This window comes from Vidua macroura, chromosome 25 (genome assembly GCF_024509145.1).
Source record: "Vidua macroura isolate BioBank_ID:100142 chromosome 25, ASM2450914v1, whole genome shotgun sequence".
NCBI classification, from domain to species: Eukaryota; Metazoa; Chordata; class Aves; order Passeriformes; family Viduidae; genus Vidua; species Vidua macroura.
Window position 1 is genome coordinate 7,427,557 of NC_071595.1, and position 20,084 is coordinate 7,447,640.

The window sequence follows — 20,084 nt, forward strand, 5'->3', positions numbered from 1 at the left end:
TTACATCCATTTCTATATCTTCTGAAATGTTTTGTAATTGTTGCTTTCAGGCTTGGGTGCTCACATGCCTATATCAAGTTTCAGCTGGTGAAACAGGAAAGCAATGGGAAAGGTTGGTTAAGTTTTATTTCTTCTGTTTCTCTGTGTGTGCCTATCTCTGCAATATCCCCACAGTGACGAGGAGCATTAAGAATTCACAGCTTTTTTTGTCTTTGATTCCACAATCAAGAGAAAGCACATGCTGGAGATGATAGCAATGGTAGTTTTTCTTCCTTTAAAATTAGGAGAAAGGGTAAAATTACTTAGAAGTGAAAGGTTTAATACTTTGTAGAGTGGAGCCGTGTATTTATTAACTGAGAAGACAAGTTTGCACTGGTTTTGTGCCACTGCAAACTCCTCTGCAGTGACAAGGGGTTCCCAATCAGTCTGTGACCTGTGTCAGGCTGTGACAGAGCCAGCACAGGGCTCAAGGGAGACTTCCTCAAAACTTAGCAGATAGTTTAGGTTCCATCAACCCCTTTTTTTAGACCCTCATGGGTATTCAGAAACATATTCTGAATCATTGGAGGATTTTTTAAAGGTTCTCTTAAGGATTAAAAAGAAAGTGAAAAGCTAAATGGAAAAACAGTGGGTTTTTTTTCCTGGTACGTGACAGGTTAAGTTTCCAGAGCAGCTTTCTGCTGTCACTTTAGCAAACCATATGCTTAACTTTCAGATTTACTATAAAAAGCTATTTCAGAGAACGGAGCTGACCAGGCTTTTAGGAGGATTTGAGATGGTAATAAGTCTCTAATCAAAAATAGCTAAGCAGGAACAAACTGGGACAGGTGCCTGGATGTTGTTTGTTTTTTTTTTTTCAATACTCATTTTTACCTAGTGCTGAGTTCTGCAGTCAGAGCTGAGGGATCTGCCTGCTCCAAGCAGCAGCTGCAGCTGGCAGGGAAAGCTGCCCACTCTCCCTTCACATTCACCTTCCATGGAGTGATGGAAATCAGGGGAGGGAAATGAAATCATCCACTGACCTGTAATTTCACAATTACCCAGAGCTTTCCTCCCAGCTGTGTTTAAACAATGAGATCACTGCTTCTTGGTCAGAGGGAAAGTCACTTGTCTAGGTCATGGTTTGGGTGCTTAGTCCAAGGATTTGTGCTTAGCAGAGAAAAGGAATTGGTCTGAGGTGGAAGCAATGCCCACCCAGCAGGGATGTGGCACTGGGGGAGACCTTGGGCATGAGTGGGACCTCCTGGAGCAGGAGGTGGGGACAAGACCAGGTGCTGTCTGTCCCCACCACTGCAGGACGGGGGTGACAGCCTTCTCAGGAGCAGGTCCTGTGCCCTCTCACCACCAGGAGCTCCTGAACTGAGCAGTTCTTACTCAGGCTTTATTTATCATCCCTTGGTTTCATTATTAGAAATTTGATGTTATTTGATGCTGTCTCATGACTGTTAGGGATGTGGAGATGAGATGAGCTGAGTGGGCTCTGGGGCCAGGGGTGTGACTCTTCACAAGGACAGGCTTTACCTCCAGAGCTGCTTCCCCTTCAGCTAGGGGCAGCTGGCTAACCCTGGGAATCTGCTTTTTCTTTGTATTTCAGCTATTTTCCTTTGTGCTTTCCACAGTAGTGACTGCTTGCCCCCCTCATCTTACACCCCAGCCCACTGAGAGCCGCTGAGCAGGGGCAGGAGGGGCAGCAGGGACAGCAGGGACAGGAGGGGCAGGAGGGGTAGCAGGGACAGGAGGGACAGCAGGACAGCAGGGACAGCAGGACAGCAGGGACAGCAGAGGCAGGAGGGGTAGCAGGGACAGGAGGGACAGCAGGACAGCAGGGACAGCAGGGACAGCAAGGACAGCAGGGGCAGCAGGGACAGGAGGGACAGGAAGGGCAGCAGAGGCAGGAGGGGCAGCAGGGACAGCAGGGACAGGAGGGACAGCAGGGACAGGAAGGGCAGCAGAGGCAGGAGGGGCAGCAGGGGCAGCAGGGACAGCAGGGGCAGCAGGGACAGCAGGGACAGCAGGGACAGCAGGACAGCAGGGGCAGCAGGGACAGGAGGGGCAGCAGGGGCAGCAGGGGCAGCAGGGGCAGCAGGGACAGCAGGGGCAGCAGGGACAGCAGGGACAGCAGGACAGCAGGGGCAGCAGGGACAGGAGGGGCAGCAGGGGCAGGAGGGGCAGCAGAGGCAGGAGGGGCAGCAGGGACAGGAGGGGCAGCAGAGGCAGGAGGGGCAGCAGGGGCAGCAGGGACAGCAGAGGCAGCAGAGGCAGGAGGGACAGCAGGGACAGCAGGGGCAGCAGAGGCAGCAGAGGCAGCAGAGCAGCGGCTGCTCCAGGCACACGGAGCCTTCCCGAGGGCTGGGATACAGTGGGAATGCTCGGGGATGCCACGGGATGGCGCTGGGCCATCCCATCCCATCCCCCGGTGCGGGGAGGGAGGTTGGGGGCAGCCCCCCGTGCCGCTCTAAACCAGAGGAGTGCTTCCCAGCCTGCTGCCATCCTCTGCCTGGCTTCCTGTTGTATAACCAGCACGTCCCTGTAGGACCATGACTCTGCACTGCTCCAGTGATCTCATTAGGGAGGGGTGATTCCTTCCTCCTTTTTTTGCCTTGGTTTTCAGAGCTTCACTTGACACATGAGGAAGGAGTTGATGTCTGGAGGTACCGTGAGCACTCCTGGCCTGGGAGTGTCCTGGGGAGCGAGCCCAGGCCATGCTGGCAGCACAGAACTCTGGCTACAGCTGGGGCTGGAACGGTGCCATCAGTTCCCAGCCGAGGATGCTGTTACCAGAATTCCTCCACCTTGTCAATAAAACGCTGCAAACATCTTCTCTGTTAGCAGCATGACATCATTTTCCAGGGAAGAAGCTAACGATAAAGCCTCCAGCCTGGCAGTCTTATCTTTTTTTTTCCCTTTCTCCTGCTCAGGAGGGGGAGAACGTCCTGTGCCACACAGTAGCCGTGCCTGGCTCCACTCACCCTGCTTTGCTTTCCCCTCCAGGCTGTGACCCTTCTTCCTGCTTTGTTGTAGTTGCTGCTCCTTGAAGCCTGGCTCTGACTTGTCTTGTTTCCTTTTTCAGGCCCTGATTTGGATCTCCAGCAGGCCCTCCACCAGTCTATCTTCATGCCTTCCCTGGCCTCTAACCCGACCCACCGCCTCCATCTCTTCTGGGAGCAGCACTGCAGGCTCCTGCCGGAGGTCTCCGGCCTGACAGCCAAACAAGTTGCCAAATGGACCGTGGAGGAGGTGAGTTACCTGTTCCCTGTTCCACTCTCCCGGGATGCAGGAATGCCAGAGCACTCTTCCTCTGGAGTGCTTCTTGGGAGACATGTTTATTTCCTTCCTCTCCTAGGCACTGCTCTTCTGTTTGCTGTGCGTGTGCCACAGCTGACTCAGCTGGAAGTTAGACCCAAGACCCTTTATCAGGGAGGGGAAGGACCCCTGTTAACCCTCTAGTATCCACAGCTTATTGCCCTCAACCGGATTCCCTCCCTCCCTCCCTCCCTCTGTTTATTTACCCCTCGATTTCTCAGTCCTCAGGCCTGAAGCATCATTCTGACAGCAGATTCCCTTTCTCTGATCTCCCTCCCCCTCTCCTGTGACTTTGCTGCTGATTCACTTTTACAGTGCAGAGAATTCCAAACTGCACTGTGCATGCCCACTCCTGCTGCGTCTCCCTGCCGGATTCCGTGGGAACAAAACTGCCCACAGCCTGACCTGATTTCTGGCAGAGGTAGCTGTGCAGCTGGAGATGCGTCTCTGCAGCTCCTGAGATGTCTCCTGTAATTAGGTGGTGTGTGAAAAAGCCAGAGTGTTTTGTGTGCTGAGTAGTTGATTTTTGCCTCGATGCCTTGGGCATAAGTAATATTTCTCTCTGCGCTTGGGAAGTGGTTATAATTTGGATCCTGGTGCTTAATTGCAGGGCATTTAATTCCAGAGAAATGTGCTGTAGTGTTGTGCTTGCAAGGATGCAGGGAATCTGCAGAGCAGGAAAAAGGTGCTGCTGCTCTTGATGCAGAGAGGTTCTTCAGAGACTTTTAGAAAGTGCATTTTCCCTAAGTGCCTCTTAACATTGGATAAATCCTATCTTGACTTTGTTCTTCATGCTGGAGGAGTGGTAGGAGTCTGGTGGGACTTGCAGTGATGTGGGAGATGGGAACCACAGCAACTGGAAAAGGGACAGAGCAATTAGTGCTGATGTTTTAAAACTTGGTCCTTTTTTGTGTTGAGTTGTTGTGGTTTGGTGGTAGTGTTGGGTTTTAGTTGTGGTGGGTTTTTTTGGTGGTTTTTTTTTGTTTTATTTTGTTTTTTTTTTTTTTTTTTTTTTTTTTTGTTCTTTTTAATAAAAATGTTGTAGAATTAAATTCATACCGAGGAGGAAAAAAAAAAAAATCTCTGAATGATTTACTGTTCCTGTCCTTTTGAGAAAGCTTCCAATTATTTGTCCAAAAGGTCTTTTATCAAATCAATAAAGTCAGAAGCAGATAATCCTCTGACATGATAATCAAAATCTCTTTCTTTTGGATAAAACAGGAGGTTGCTTCATGGGAGTACAGTGTCAGGATCCAAGCCAAATAAAATTTGTCCTTTGCAGTTGACCTTTAAAGCAACTCCTGGGTAAATTTAACTGGGATATTAGTTTGATAACGGATGAGTGTGAGCAGGGACCACAGACATGGATACAGGGCACTGGATATAGTGATTCAAACCCGGAATAAACTGAACTCTGCTGCAGCCTGAAACAACTGGGGAACTTTTGGCTGCCAGTAGCAGTGTGAATGGCACATTAAAAAGCTCAGTTGCAGCACCACAATGCACTGGCTGAAGTCATTACAGGTTTTATTTTGAATTTCAGTAAAGTGCATCTGGTTTTGAAAATGTTCATCACAAATTCCCAGAGGAATCAATTTGGGTTCTCTCTGAGCACTTGCAGGACCAGCATGTGCAGTGCAGCGTAGCCACAGATCTGGGAGTTGAAAGCAGCAGGACTTGCTGTGTTTCAGGGAGTCCAAAGTACATTTGGTCTGTTGGCATTTGGGCTCGGCAACATCTTCCTGCATGGCCAACATTTGCCTTTGGGTTGTGCTTTGAACTCTGCTGCACAGAGGAGTCCTGAAGGAGTCTAAAGGAGTCCTGTGCTGATCTGAAACAGGAGCTATGGGGATCTAAAATTCTCCTTTGGTTTCATGCTGAAGAACTGTTTTTATTTTATAAAAATCACATTAAGGGAGAAAAATATTGCTTTAATTCTGTGCTGCTTGAGAGCAGCTGAAATGGCAGAGCAGCAGCAGTAGCAGTATTTAGGGGTCCTCAAGCTAAGAAAGACGTGGTAACACTGAGCAGTTACTAAGAGTAGTTACTTTAATGCAGCTTTGGTATTTATTGAAAGCTTCCTGTCATGTTTTCAGAGCACAGACTATTGACTCACAGAAGAACATTAAGATGTGCTAGAGTTGTATTGTTCATTAGTTAATCCTGCTTCAAATGCCAATACCCTGGTGGGGGGGACACTGTCCTTGTGCCAAGTGTAAGTAGATTTCTAAATCCCAGTTAACCCAGCTCCTCTCTGTGGCCTCAGAGGGGACCAGTCCTGCAGTAGCTGTTGAAGGGATGTGATGTGGGGCTGCCTTGTCACCACAGGCCATCAATCTTGTGCTGATCTCAGCAAGCCTGCCACACATCAGCACCTTCCAGAAGGGTCATGTCCAGTTTCCAGGGTGTTCTCAGGATTGCACAAAGCTCTTTTTCAAGCTCTTTCCCTTTACCAATGTAAGAGTTTCCAGCAGGCAGTTTTGAGCCATGGGATGGTTACAGCAGGAAGGGCCAGCAGACTTTCACCTCTTCATAGAAAAGCTCTGATCCCACTGAGATGTTCCCAACCTGCCCAACACCCTGTCACACCCTCACTTTGAGCCCTCCCAGTCTCAGCCTTTCTCAGGGTTCAAGGCTTCCCTGCCAATATTGTGGGGTTGTGTTGGATTCCTGTGGTGTTTTTTTCTTGGGCTCCCAAGCCTCCCTCATTCCTCATCTGCTCTGTCTTGGTTTGGGAACCCTCCTCCCCAGCAGTGACAGCCAGACAGGTCCCTGTGGCTCAGTGGGGTCTGTCTCCTGCCTGGGGACCTTCTCTCCCGTTTTCTGCTCTTGCATCTTTCTTCCCTCTCTGTTATCCATTCCTGGTAAACCCCAGGGCTGCTGTTTGCTCAAGAGGCCTCTCCAGTGGCGCAGGGAGCTTGCAGTGTCCCTACAAAGGACTTTGGGGCAGATCAAAGGTCTGTCACTCCGTGTCAGTGGCAGTAGCCAGCAGCAGTTGTGCAGGGAAGGATACAGGAGCAAGCCAAGCCCAGGTCATTCCCTGCAGATGTCTGCCAGCCTCTCAGTGCCACAGACACTGAAGAGCACCCAGCTCTTGCCCCAAGGGTCCAACTGTCTTGTAAATTCTCGAAGGAACCAGACCTGGCAGAAGGATTTTCATTTGTGTTTTCATTGTTAGCAGACGGGGGACTCAAAAGGAAAGTAGTCTTTTGTTATTGATTATTAATAGGAGTTTACACTTCTACAGAAGAAAATTTGGAGTCACTGCGTAACAGAGATGTGGATTTTAGGGGTTGCCTTTAAGATGGAGCAGAATAAAGAGGATGAAGGAGAGGGATGCTCTGCTTTCAGGTTACATAACAGAAACCACAGGAGTCAGAGCTGCTCCTGCCAGGGCAGAGCAAACCTGGAGGGCACTCTGAGAGCCCAGTTCCTGCCTGGCTGGAACTGGGTGGGAGGGGATGACTCCAAGTCTAGGGGCAGGATGATCTAGAGGTACAGGGATGTGATTTAGGAGAGACTTTGACAGTTTTGAGTTGAAGGGAGCATGTATCTATCTGACGGTGACCCCTCCCAACTGCTTGTTTGTGTACAGGGAAGAAATGTCACATCTGCAACAACTCACATGGTTACACCTCATGAGGCAGAGCTGCTCCTGCAAGGGAGCATCCAATTAACAGGACATGTTTGATCTGATAATGCCTCAATGTACAAATGTCCTGTGAACCAGTGAAGCTGCAGCTGGAGAAGACAATGCGCATTAAGTCATCCTTGACTGCACACAGGGCTACTCTGCACACTCGTTGGTGTTATATAATGTAACCCAGGGCTGCTTGCATGACTCCAGGGAGATTATTCCAAATGTTAACAGATTCCTTGCCTAGAAAGGTTTTCCCTAATGTGAAATATAAAATTAACTTTTACTTGTTTAATCCTCTTGGTTCCGTGGATCCTGTGTACCCAGCACAGATTAAATGAAACCAAAACTCCTTTCCTTCTCTTCTGCCTTCTTTCTTCCTTTCCAGCTCTTCTGCCTTTGCATGTTAGTAAACCAGCAGTGCTCATTCACTTGATTTATCTTGTCTCTTACAGGCATGTCATCTTCGGAAGCTGTCTAAATCCTTTCTTCGTGTTAGTTTTACTTTCCAACAGTGCTGTAGAGAAAGTGAAGTTGTGAGTGAATTTAAAGTAGTCTAAGCCATATATAGCTTTTTATCTGGAAAAATAATGTTGATTCTGTGAGAACCTTCTAGAGGAGTGGAGAAGCTGGATTCTTAGAGGGAGAGAAATGGTCAAATGGCAATAGGGGCAGCTATTGGTGTTAACCAAAATATACAGAGGAGTTGCAGCAACAACCCAGCAATGTTTTCCATCTGTATTCTTCATTAATGTGAGAGTTCTGAGTATTAAAGTTTTAAAAACTCTTCCATAGAGAATTGTCATAGAAAAATAAGAGAGTTTTTCTTGATGGTGTCTCATTTTAATTGTCTGTGTTTCCTTTCTCTTACATGCAATTGCAGGTGGTGAGCTTTATCCAGCGTTTACCTGGCTGCAAAGAACAAGCGTCTGTGTTCAGGGAAGAGGTAAGTGGGGTGTGCCCAGACCCTGTGCTGCAGATCCCTGGAATTACAGCAGAGAGCTCAGACCTGCTCACCTGTTTCATTGCAGAGCAGTGGCATTTAGAAGGCAGCCTCAGCATGGAGCTGAATTCCACCATGGCTAATTGCATCCTGCTGCTTTAAATTTCCCCTGCAGTTCCAATCACTGAGCTTATGCTTAACATCCTGTGTTGGACCGTTGTACCATGGGTTTGGCACTGCTCTAAAGATGCCCTGTTGGAATGGTTAGTGAGGCTCTCATCTGCTGCCTCTAATGAGGACATGTGCCTGTTTCTCCTGGGGAGCCTGGCAGGCACAGGGTTTCCCAGGAATCGCTGGCTTCCCCCATGGGCTGGGCTGAGAGCAGGAGGGGAACCTTTTGTTTCGACCTTTTGTGAGGTATGTCCTGTCAGTACTGCCAGGGGCTGGGCTCTGGTCCCATTCCTGGTGGGTTCACCATGGCCTCTGGGAGACCTTCATGGGCACAGGGTGTGGCTGTCCTGGATTTTGGCACAGCTCTGTAGGTGGATCACAGACAGGGATCTCTTGGGTGCTTCAGCTTCCACTTAGGTTGCAGGTATCACTTGGAGGTTCTTTAGGAGCCCCTGATGAGTTTGCACAAATGCACTTTGTCCTGGACTCATCTCACGGTGTGGGCAGCTCTTGGGGGTGGAATTCTTCCCCTCTGTCCTGCTCAGGTGATTCCCCACCTCCAGAGCTCCCTTCGACTGTGGGCACCAGCGTCAGAAGCATGTGGAGCTCCTGGAGTGAATCCAGAGCAGACCACAGAGATGCTTCAGGGGCTGGAGCCCCTCTGCTCTGGAGCCAGGCTGGGAGAGCTGGGGGTGCTCACCTGGAGAAGAGAAGGCTCCAGGGAGAGCTCAGAGCCCTTCCAGGGCCTGAAGGGGCTCCAGGAGAACTGGAGAGGGTCTTTAGATAAGGAGTGACAGAACAAGGGGCAATGGCCTTAATGTGAAGGAGAGGGAGCGTTAGAAAGAAGTTCCTGCCTGTGAGGGTGGAGAGGCTCTGGCACAAGGTGCCCAGAGCAGCTGTGGCTGCCCCATCCTGGAAATGTCCAAGGTGAGGTTGGACAGGACTTGGAGCCACCTGGGATAGTGGAAAGTGTCCTTGCCCATGGCAAGGGGTGGAACAAGATGAGCTTTAAGGTTCCTTCCAACCAAAACCGTCCCATGGTTCTGTGGTTCTGTCCCCAGAGCTCTCCTGTGTGGCTGTAAGAGCTTCAGGGAAGGGCTGGAGTCTCTCCTCCTGCATGGCAGTGACTGGAAAGGGCAGGTCTGTAATCGCTGTCTGCTCCAGAGCTGGCTCCCTTTCAGGGGGAATCAGGCTGCAGTGCATTTTGTGGATTTATATATCTCTGTTTTGGTTTCCTGTGTTTTAAAAACTGTGCAGACTCACACAAAATAGGAAGCAAAAGAAACAGAGGCTTGCAAAGAGCACTATCCTCAATGTGACAATACAGTAGGATACTTGTGAACTGAATATAGTGGGAAGAGTGAAATTTGTTCAAATGAACCCATCTTTCACTGTTGCTGTGTTAAAGGGATTTCTAGGGAAGGTGTGTACAGAGGTGAGATGTACCAGCAAATCTAATAAATCCAACCATTCTTCGTGTGTTTTATTTCTTCTGGTCCTGAATACAGCCAGTACTTTCTGGTTCTGAGAGTGCCATAGCCACAGTCTGTCCTAATCCTTATTTTCTGCAGCCTCAAAGTGTGGTTCCCTATGCCTGATTTAGAGGGGCTTGTGTTGTTTTTCCAGTTTATGCTCAAACCACATTGTCAGTTTGAAATTAAAACCCTTTTAGCAGTTTGGCTTTGGCCAGAATACAGGTGTGAGTGACAGGAGAGCTGAACTCCCCCACACTGTCCAGGATCAGCCTCCAAGTGCTTCATGTCCAGGATAAATAAATCCCTTGCAGACTTCCCTTGGTGGGGGGCTGGAGGGGGATAAGTTGCTGCTTACATTAGGAGCGAAGAGAACAAATTGTGCAAAGAATTCTAAAACCCATCCAAAAAACATGGAACAAAGGAATGAATAATAAAGCACAGACTTGCTTCTAGGTCCAGTTCAGGCCAGGACTGTTTAAAATAAGCAAGTGTAAGGAAGTGCAGGGAAAATGAAGCATAGGAATAAATAATATTGGACACAAACCCATTTTGAAATGTAGGACTGTTTTCCAGCAGTTTTCTGCTCCTCTTGACTCTGTTATTTGATTTAAGCAGCACAGTCCTATTTGTTTCAAGCTATTTTTAACACATTCATTGCAGCAGTGTAGACTTGAGGCAGCTTGAAAATAAGATCCAAGGAGATGGTGTGGCCATCTGTGGTCTGGGAGCACTGCTGTCGTTCCCAGTGCAGGAATTAACTTCCCAGTTACTCCCAGTTACTTAAGTAGCAGGTTAAGTAACTTGCTGAGGGTCTCTTGTGTGGTAAGAGGTGGGAAAAACAAATCTCCTGACTCCCAGCTCTTTGCTTTAATTATGTGTTCTCTGAGTTTACTCAGTGTTTCCTCTTGCACCAGGCATTGACATCCAAAAATACTCTATTTGGGAAGACTACAAAAATAGCAGAATTGTTACTCTGGCTGGGCTGACTGTCCAGTGCTGTATGCTGCACTGGTGAGCATCAAGTGAGAGGAGGAGACGCTGTCAGTCTCTGTAAATGGATTTTAATGGAATAACTTAGGGAGACACATATTGTTTGTCTCTGTCCATTAATCTTTGGCTTCATCCCTGCAGCATTTGGGGTTCATATTAATTATATCTGTATTGTCTCAGTGGATATTCTTGCTCAAGTAAATTTTTAACCTTTTCCAGAAACAGTGTGTCATGATTTTACTCCCTGCTACCTACAGCATCCTGTATTTTCACATGGTAGTATGTTCATCACTTGCTTAATTTGCATCTAATCAATTATATGTCCTTGTTGATGAATTAGGAGATTGTGTTTTTCCAGCCATATTGCATCTTCACTATGCCTTAGTCTATATAGCAAATGGAATCATGGAATGGTTTGAGTTAGAAAGGCCCTTAAAAGCTCATCTCATTCTCCCTCTGCCATGGGCAGGACACATGGAGCTTCTCCATTTCTAGGGAAAGCGCTGTGAGCTGAGGTCTGTGTCCTTTGGAGAGGGGACATCATGGGGTGTAGGGGCCAGAACTAGGCAAGGATCCCAGAATGAGCAGAGGTGGAAATCCTGCCTGTCCCTTGGTGGTTAACCCCTGTCCTGTTTGTGTTCCAACCTCCAGCAGATTGACGGCGAGGCCTTCCTGCTCCTCAAGCAGAATGACATCGTGAAAATACTCAGCATCAAACTGGGCCCTGCCCTGAAGATCTACAACGCCATCCTCATGTTCAAGTCTGCAGAAGACAACTGAGAAGGGGCCTTGAGGCCAGGAGGAATTGACAGGGAATGGATCTTCAGCTGTGAGCATTACAGCACGCCGGACAGGTGGATTGGGACTCTGATATATTTTAAGTAGAACTTAGTAAAAATGGTTTGAGGTTATAAAAATCCTGCCACAGTCTGGAATATGGGGCAGCTTCACTTCCAAGAAGAGGATATTATTATATTTTGTAATTGAATTTGGTTTTGATATATCAATCTCTTTTTGAGATCAAGAAGAAACCTCCAGTTCTAAGGGGAATCCAAGGTAGCACTGGTGGAGCTGCAGGAGCAAGAAGAAAGTTTTGAGTAAAACTGGCTTTGTGTCCAGTGATAGTGCCTGAAAGACTGAGTGATCACCAGCGAGATTAATGTGTTCTGTGTAATAAAAGAGAGGAGAAAGATGCACTTCAAAGCAATCCCCCTGTATCCTTCACTGCTGTGACTCAGGAGATGACTTTTTCAGGACTGATTGTTAAATTCCAGTTTTTCGTACTGCTCCTGGTTGTTGTGACAACAACAACCAACCCTTGGCTGCTGGGCTGCTTACACCCCAGCAGGAGGGGAGCGTGGGCAGAGGGTTTCCATCAGGGATGCACTGGTTCTGCCAGCAAGCAAAAAATCCTCATTCCTGTCATTCCCTGTCAGGAGGCAGGGGCAGTGCAGGTGGGCTTTGGGTAGGCAAAGATCCCATAAGGGCATCTGCTGCTGGAGACAGAGATGTGTTTGAGCTGTAATTCTCCCATCAGTGCTTTTGTGCAGCTCCTTCTGCACCAGGAACATCTGGCAAAAATGGCACAATCAGGAGCACTTGGGGACTGGTGTGTGTTTGTTCTTGCCCTCTCCACTGCCAGCCAGATGCTAGGAATGGGAGCTGGAAAGCCAGCAGTGGCCAGAGTGTGTGTGTGTAAACAGATTTCCTAGAAACAAATGGCTTTTCTTTTGAACCATCCAAACTGATGAACGTGAAGTGCTTTGGCCTTTGTCCCTTGAGGTGGACTTCAGTGTGTTCTGCCAGAGAGCTGGAGGGCAGGGCAGCAGCTCCTCTGCCTCTGGGAGGGGAGCAGGCAGGGCACACAGGGAGGTGAGATTGGAGAGGAATCAGGACTTAAACAGCAAAACGGGGTAACAGTTACTTCCCAGAAGAGAGAGAGCTGCTGTGTGTGGGGACAGGAGTGGAGCTGTGCTCCTGCCCCTGCAGCCTGTGCTCTCCTGGGTGGGAGCAGGGGTGGCTCCTGCTCCAGCACAGCCAGTTTGAGGAGCATGCCCATGGACGTCCTGGGTGGGGGTTTCTACACGGTACTGCTGAGCTGTCCTCTCCCCATGGAAGCCCTGGCAGATGTGGTGAGTCCTGCTGGCTGCTGCTCCGTCCTGCTGGCAGCACCAGCTCGTGGCTCTCCCTCTGGCCACTCTCCCTGATGGCTGTTTGGCTGTTCTAGAACCACCTCAGCTCAGGCAGCCCTTGCTGCCCCTCATCCATAGCTGCCAGGCTGAATCCTGTGTGTGGGAACCTGTGGGAGTACTGGGGGTGTGACCTGGAGCTGCCAAGGGCAGGTTCTGCCCTCAGCCTCTGCCAGGCTGTGTGGGTGTCTCAGGGCACTGCATGGTGATGTAATCCATCCACAGGCACCTCAAACTCCCTTGGCATCTCTGCCACCAGCGTGGCTTCCCAGGAGCTGTCAGGAACAGAGCGAACACGCTGTCCATGACCGTGTGTCGACACAAGGAACACACTTGTTCCCCCTTCCTGCGTCACCCACATCCTTTGTCCAACCCTCCTGCTGCTGAGAAGGTTCTTGTGACTTGTCTGAAGCAGAAGGTTCCTAAAAATTGTAAATAGAATCCACACCACTGAAGCAATTCAGTCCTGGAACAATATTTAGAGCAGTTTATTTCCATATATATATTTTTTTAAATAAGAATTTAAGGACTTTAAGCCTTCACAGAAAAGACACAGGTTTAGTGGGATATTTAATAGCTAAACCATTAAACATCATCCAGGCAGCTGCAGGGGAGAAATTTATTGCAGTGTTAAAGACTAGGCAAGGGGTGAATTTAGTTTATTAAAATACATTTTTAGTATGATAACCAGGATATTCACCAAAGAGTCACATCCCTTTATCCCGCTCTGCACATCCAGTGTCAACATTAAGACTTGAATTGTAAGTGGCATGTCCTGTCCTCTGACAGAACTCGCCTTCTGGGCAAAGCAAAATTGTTTCTTGACAACTGGATCCAGAGCTGGGCTGTTTTATTCCTGGCTCTCCACTGACTTGCTAAATAACCCTGAGCCCTTCCTTGCTCCAGTTTCCCCCTCTGTGACACCCAGCCAGGTGGGGCAAGTGCAATTTTGCCTTTTTCTTGTTTCAAGAAAACGGGTCCTGCCAGATTTTCTGTTTCACCTCCTTCCTTTGGGAGCCTGATTTGGGGGACAGCAGATTTCCTCTAGCAATAAACCAAAATATAATATTAATTCCATTTCTTTTACTATATATAGATGGAGGATGAAGAGAACCGGTTAAACAAGCAATGAGATTCTAGTCAGTGACATTATTCAAACAGAAGAGAAATCTTTAATCCTTGGGGCTTCCAAGCCAGCTGGATCAAAGAGGAAAATGTGTACTTGGAGGTTGTTCAGTGACAGCCAGCACAGTGCTTTCAGCAGGGGGGAAGGAGGAACCTTTTAGGGATGAAATAAGGATGAATGTGCTTCTTGTGCCTTTTTTTGTAATCTGATAATTGTCTTTGCAGAGCAAGCAAGAATGTGCACACATGTATGACCCACTCCTTTCCCAAATATAGCTGTATTCCAATTAAATCCAGCAACTTCACAGGACAAAAAGACTTCTAGTGTCTTCACTGGACACATTTAAAACTCCCCTGATATGAACAAGATAGAAAAAACCTAAACCACCTCATCCTTTAGCCCCATAACTTAGGAATTCATCAGTTGCTGGTGCCATTCTGCTTGTGTCAGGGAGTGCTGCTTTCCACTGTGTCTCGGTGAGTTGTTCCTGCTGCCTGTCCAAACTCTGCTGTTCCCAGTCCTGCTCCAGGCCTGTGGCACAGCCAGGGCTCTGCAGGGCCTTTGGTTACCTGATGCCTTGTGTCATTTGAAATGTGCACTTTGAAGCGAAAATCAAAAAGTTGTGGCTCTTTGGGGAGCAAAACTGAAGCTGGTTAATGCCTGCTGGGACTGGGAGGATTTTGAGTCTGCTGGATGTCAGCAAGAGCCAGTTGTGGGCCCAGCTGAACCCAGGAGTCTCTTAGCAATACAGATATATTCCTTAGAAGCAACTCGGAGCTGTGACAAGTTCCCATGGGCCAGCAGTGCAATTAGGAATTTCCAGTTCTCAAAATCTTATTCCTGGCTGTGTTTTTGTTCTCTTTTTGTTGTTTTTGAACGTCAAAGCAATCACATTTTTTCTCCTTTTCTCTTCTTCTCCTCGGCTGGGAGTCCTGTTCAATTTTTTCTGAGCCATCACCAACCATCATCCCCGTAATCCAGTAGCAGCAAATTTCAGCTCTGGGTAATGAATCACATTAAAGTTGGACAGGAGCATTTGGCATCGCTGACAGCAAAACTCTGCTGCTGAAGGAAAAGCCCAACACTTGGCCCAGGGATAAGCCAGTTCAGCTGTACAAGATTTCCTGCCTGCTACTTTTATGCCCTACTTAGGGATTTATACCACAGAGAGCTTTAATGTTTTTGACATCCCCCCCATGATGTGATGAGCCAGCTTATTTTGGAGATTCTTGTTACTTGAACTGGAAGCACGTGCAGGGGAAGAGAGCGGGGGCTCGGCTCAGCCTCAGAAATGTCTGCCTGTTTCAAACCAAATACTTGAGCCTTTCGACACTAGCCATGGCCTTGCACTCCACTGATGCTTTCCTCTGGAAATGTGAATAAAATTAATATAAATTCACACCTGGTTTGTTTCTTCTGTGTGTGTGGGGCTGACCTCAGCAGTGCTCAGGGAGACATGGGGCTGGCTGCCCTGGAGGGCTGGCACTGGGAGGGCTTGGTCATCACATTGTTGTCCTTCCCTTCAATGGCAGTCTCAACACAAGGCAGCATCTTCATTTTTATCTCTTTTGTCTGTATCTCTTATCTCTGTACTTGAGCTGTCCTTCATGTGTTCACAGGTCAGCACTGGCTGCTGCAGCTGTGCCTGATCCCCAATTCCTCACTCTCCTCTGCTGCTGCCAGGTTTTAATCATAGAATTCTGGGATGATTTGGGATGGAAGGGACCTTAAAGACCATCCAGAGATGGAGTAGCTACAGCTGCTCTGGGCAATCTGTGCCAGGGCCTCCCCACCCTCCCAGGGAACAATTGTTCTCAATACCCCATCTATCCCTGCCCTCTGGCAGTGGGAAGCCCTTCCTTGTGTCCTGTCCCTCCAGTTCCTTGTCCAAAGTCCTTCTCTGGCTCTCCCAGAGACCCTGTAGGCACTGGAAGGCTTGTGGTTTCCTCTTGAATTCCTTAATCCCTCGTGGTTTCCTATCACAAACAATCCCAGAACTTAATATTCTTAAAGCAGCTCCCAAAGTTGGGTTTTTAACTAAAACTAGCAAGAACTTGTCAGTATGAATCCATGTTAAAACTCTGTATTTTGGGGTCTGTTTTTCCTTTCCTTAATGCCTCCTGAGCTTCTTCACTGTGTGTCCATAACCATGATAATTACCTTACCTGTTTCTGCTCTAATCATAATTAGCTGGTACATTGCATGCCATTCTCTGATGTGCCCCAAAATGAGGCATGGAACCTTTCCTCCTGCTGCTCCCCAGGGCTGTCTGGAGCTGCACCTGCAGCAGGTCACGGGTCCAAGGGCAGAGGGGCCAGGGCCACATTGGCAGAGGAGGTTTGCAAACCTTCTGAAACTAAAAGTATTGGAGAGTTGGCTCCCAGCCATGATTTCTAAACTGTCCCATCCTCGGGGTAAACATTTGCTCTCATTGGTTTTTCCCTTCCAACGTTTTTGCTTCTATTTAAACCGTGGTTTGTTTGCTTTTGTTACCGTGATCGGATTCCCGGTCTGGGGAGCTGGGCCACTTGGAGCAGGCTCGGGAACATCAAATGCTGCTCTGTACTCTTGTTAGTTCCCTCAGGGCTGTGCTGGGTTTTGTGGCTGTGTCCTTTGCACTTTGGAGATCTGAGTTTCTCCTCAGCAGCGATTTTTTTTCCCCCACAACTTTGATGGAGAAGTTTGAGCAGAGCAAGGAGCATCAATCACACAAATGGCTGATTGCATTTGCAGATTATTCTGCTCAGGCAAACATGGAAGTTTTTTGTCCAAGTCATATTTCTCTTTTGGCAGGGAAAAACTGTGGCTGATGTTTTTGCCTACTCAAATTACTCTTTCAGCCCTGACCATGCTCTGTGGACTGGTTTGTCCCTTGTGCCAAGACCCATCACATGATGCTCAGTGGGGTTTGCAAACGCCCTGGAGGGACTGGAGGGGTCTCTCATTTTATCAGGTAAACTGCTGTTAGCTGTGGGTGTCCAAGGAGGGGGGTACCGACCCCAACTCTCACCTTCTCACACTGTCTGGATCCTGCACCACCCTGGTTTCCACAACAAAGCTCACCTGATAACCTAAAATTCTCAAATCCTACAACTTTCTGTAAAGGAGTTGGAAGTGTAAAGACAAACCACTGCAACTCCCCTGACAGGCCAACCCAGTGGGAAGAAGGATGTGGGGATGGATGGAGAGGGAACCTGCTGTCTCCATCCTGCACTCTGCAGCTGACGGTCAAATTCCAGCTTCGGGAGAAAAAGAGAGCGGTGGCATTAGAGAAAAATGGAGTGTTGGAGTGTTCAAGAGAGCTGTTGTGCTCTGCCCAGCCAGCTGCAGAAGTGCCAGACCTTTCCCAAATACCACTCCATTATTTATTGACTTTGCCTGTCACTTCCCCTAATATTTTCTTCTCCTTGACACCATGTACAGCCTCAGCTTATTAATTGCCCCATGACACTTTCTCCTCTCTACATTATTCACCATCCAGACACTTCTAATATAAGCAAGATATTTTTTGGAGTCAGATACATTTGCTGCTGGAACACTTCCAGCTGCTTCTTCAAGAAATGTGCTGAAGGCCTTTGCAGAAGGGTATCAGTGCCTGAGCCCCCAGAGATGCTGGTTTTCCCCCAGGAAATCGCTTCCCACCCACTCCATCCTGGACCAGGGCACTGGTGACTTCAATTGTTTCTTCTCAAAAAAAGGGTTATGGCTTCACCATCATTCAACCTGGTGCCCTCACATGTCATCAGCAGTGGGTCTTTTTGGGCCAAATGCTGGTCAAAGGAGCTTTTTAAACCAGAGTATTGCCCATGTCCCTTTCAGCACTTGAGTCGACTCAAATTGCCCGGGTGTTCAGAAATGCTTCCAAAAGGTTGCTCCAAACTGAGGTGGTTTCCATGGTTGGGGTTGTGGCTGTGCTGGAATCCAGCAGCTCTGTGGGTCACGGTTGCCAAAACACCTCTGCTTTGTGCACCCTCCTAAAACTCCAGAGGGGATTTTCCACTCGTGGCTCAGGTGCCCGGAGCCCGTGGCTCCAGGGTTTGTTATCCCTGGCAGGACTGGAGCAGGGGAGGCTGTGCTATGTCTCTGCTGCTCAAAGTGGGACCACACAACTATTCAATGAGTCTCCAGATGGTTTTCACAATGTCTTGAACTCATCTCTCTCATGGGTGGCATTGAAAAATTCCAGAGAAGAGACTCAGATATAAATTTCCCCATTCCCAAGCATGTCTGTGCTGCTGGTTGATGGCTGGGGAAGGTAATGCTCTTCATTTCAGAAGAAACACAACAGTTGAAATGTTGATTTTTGTTTTCTTCCCCACAAATAGGTATTTTCCTCCCCCTTGTGCTTTGCCAGAACACCACATGCTGAAAGAATTAACCTGATTAAGTCTTCAGAGCTCAGTAGCACCATCTCCCTTTTTCTCCTTGGTTTTTTTTTTTTTTTTTCCTCTCTCTGGCTGTGCCTGTGGGATTTCCCTGCCCTGTGATGCTTCTTCCTCACCAATCAATTCTTCATGCAATCAGTTAATTCTGCCACTATCCCACCATCAGTCCCTTTCCTTTTCATGAATGCTGCACACACGTGACCCCACGAGCATCCCCTTCTCTTTACCACCATCCCTCCTTCCCAACACCATCCACTCCCCAAATGTCCCTAACCCTGTGTCATCCCAGAGCTGGTGGGATGAGCACCAGACCGTGGGGTGTCCCTTGGGCCTGGCGGGGTAAAGGCAGATCCACGCATTTCCCTCCAGCTCCTCCAAATCCTGTCACAAAACAGCAGGAAGATGCTCCTGGGCAGCAGCAGCGCAGCCCCAGCAGCATCTCAGCCTCCCCTGCTCCCACCAAGCCAGGTGCAGACCCTTGCCATGGTAGAAAGCCCAGGGTAAGCCAGAGCAGCAGCACTGGATCCACCCAGCCCGGCTGGAGGCAGGAGCCCTGTCTGTGCACCCACCACCACAGCCAGGCCAGGGTGACCCAAAGGAGTGGGAATGCCATGGAGCCCCGAGGGGAGAGGCTCCAGCGATGACGTGGGATCCTGTTGGGATCCCTGTGCCCCCATGGTGCTCCCCAGCTGGAGATCAGGCTGGGCCAGAAGCAGAAAGGAGCCTTGGAGCTGTGATGGGTGCGGGCAGGAGCGATGCCGGCGGCTGCAGCATGAGCTGCACTGCTCATCTTGCTGCAGCAACAAGTCTCCAGCAAAGGCAGCTCTGGGAATGCTTTCACTGGGGATGGGAGCCCCCATCCCACTCTCCATAAATCAGACAGCAGCGTTTCTGTGTCTTCCTTGCTTTGCTGCTTTCCCTGTTTCCCAGGATTTTGCAGAACTCTGGGCTGAGCAACCTATTTGGAAGGAAACTGCCCTAAACAAGCCCTGAAACAGGCAGTTGATAAAGGAACCGTTTACATTTCAAATAAATAAAACGTTTTTGGGGTTTGGATCAAAACCAAGTTGAGTTCAGTGTTACCAGTTTCAGTGAGTCATTTCTTTTTATACCCAGGCAGTTTCTCTTATAAAATGTGCATGAGGACTCACTGTAAGCAGGGCAAGAAGCAGACTGTGGGGTTCTTTACTATTGCACGATGTTTTCCCAGGACAGAGCCACCAAAGCTTTTCTCTTGCCTTCAAGCTGGTGCTTGTTTATGTCTGTTTACAGGCAAATTCCATTAAGAACCAGGAGTGATGCTGTGGATGGCTCTATTATATGTTAGCACTGTATTTCCAGCTGGATGTTGCAAGTAACTGTATCCATTACAAATGGAAAACCTTTATAAACTTGAATTGGAGCTTCTGATCGTGGAGCCAAGGAACTTTCTTGCAGGCAGAATAAAAATACAGGATTTGCCCCTGTAAACTGCAAAGGGAAGGACTGGACATGAGCACAGACAAAATAACCCCTGTGCACTTGGAAGCACTAAGAGCTTGTGGTGATAACCAGGAGGAGAATAACATATTCATGTCCCCCCAAAATCAATATCCAGCCCAGCTGGAGACTTGCCATGTCTCAACCATGAGCTTTGGCTCTCACCCACACTCGAGAGGTGCTTAATAGCACCAAAGACACCAGGGGTTCACAGCCTTTGTGGTGAGGTGACGGAGGTCAGTGCTGCAGCCCAGGTCCTCCTCAGGAGCATTCTGTCAGCCACGTGAGATGGATGTGATCTTCCTGCGTGAGCTTTGCCAGTGGGAAGAGCTGGTAATATATGTTTAAGTCCTGTTTATAGATGTTAAAATATATGTTTAAGACTG

At 48.5% G+C, this 20,084-nt stretch overlaps 1 protein-coding gene across 8 annotated transcripts in view; it reads left to right on the forward strand.

Moving 5' to 3' along the window:
• LOC128818965 (lethal(3)malignant brain tumor-like protein 3) overlaps window positions 1-15,233 on the forward strand; it is a 40,785-nt gene extending 25,552 nt beyond the window's left edge. For 6 of the 8 annotated variants that reach the window (XM_053998807.1, XM_053998806.1, XM_053998811.1 and 3 more), the window contains 4 exons: window positions 51-112; window positions 3,071-3,237; window positions 7,824-7,886; window positions 11,171-15,233. In XM_053998807.1, coding sequence (XP_053854782.1) covers window positions 51-112; window positions 3,071-3,237; window positions 7,824-7,886; window positions 11,171-11,299 — 421 coding nt within the window. In that variant the 3' untranslated portion in view covers window positions 11,300-15,233. Of the gene's footprint in view, window positions 1-50; window positions 113-3,070; window positions 3,238-7,823; window positions 7,887-7,971; window positions 8,147-9,115; window positions 9,195-11,170 lie in introns of all 8 variants that reach the window. The other 2 variants (XR_008440607.1, XM_053998809.1) reach the window with 2 other exon arrangements.
• Window positions 15,234-20,084: the final 4,851 nt, after the last annotated feature.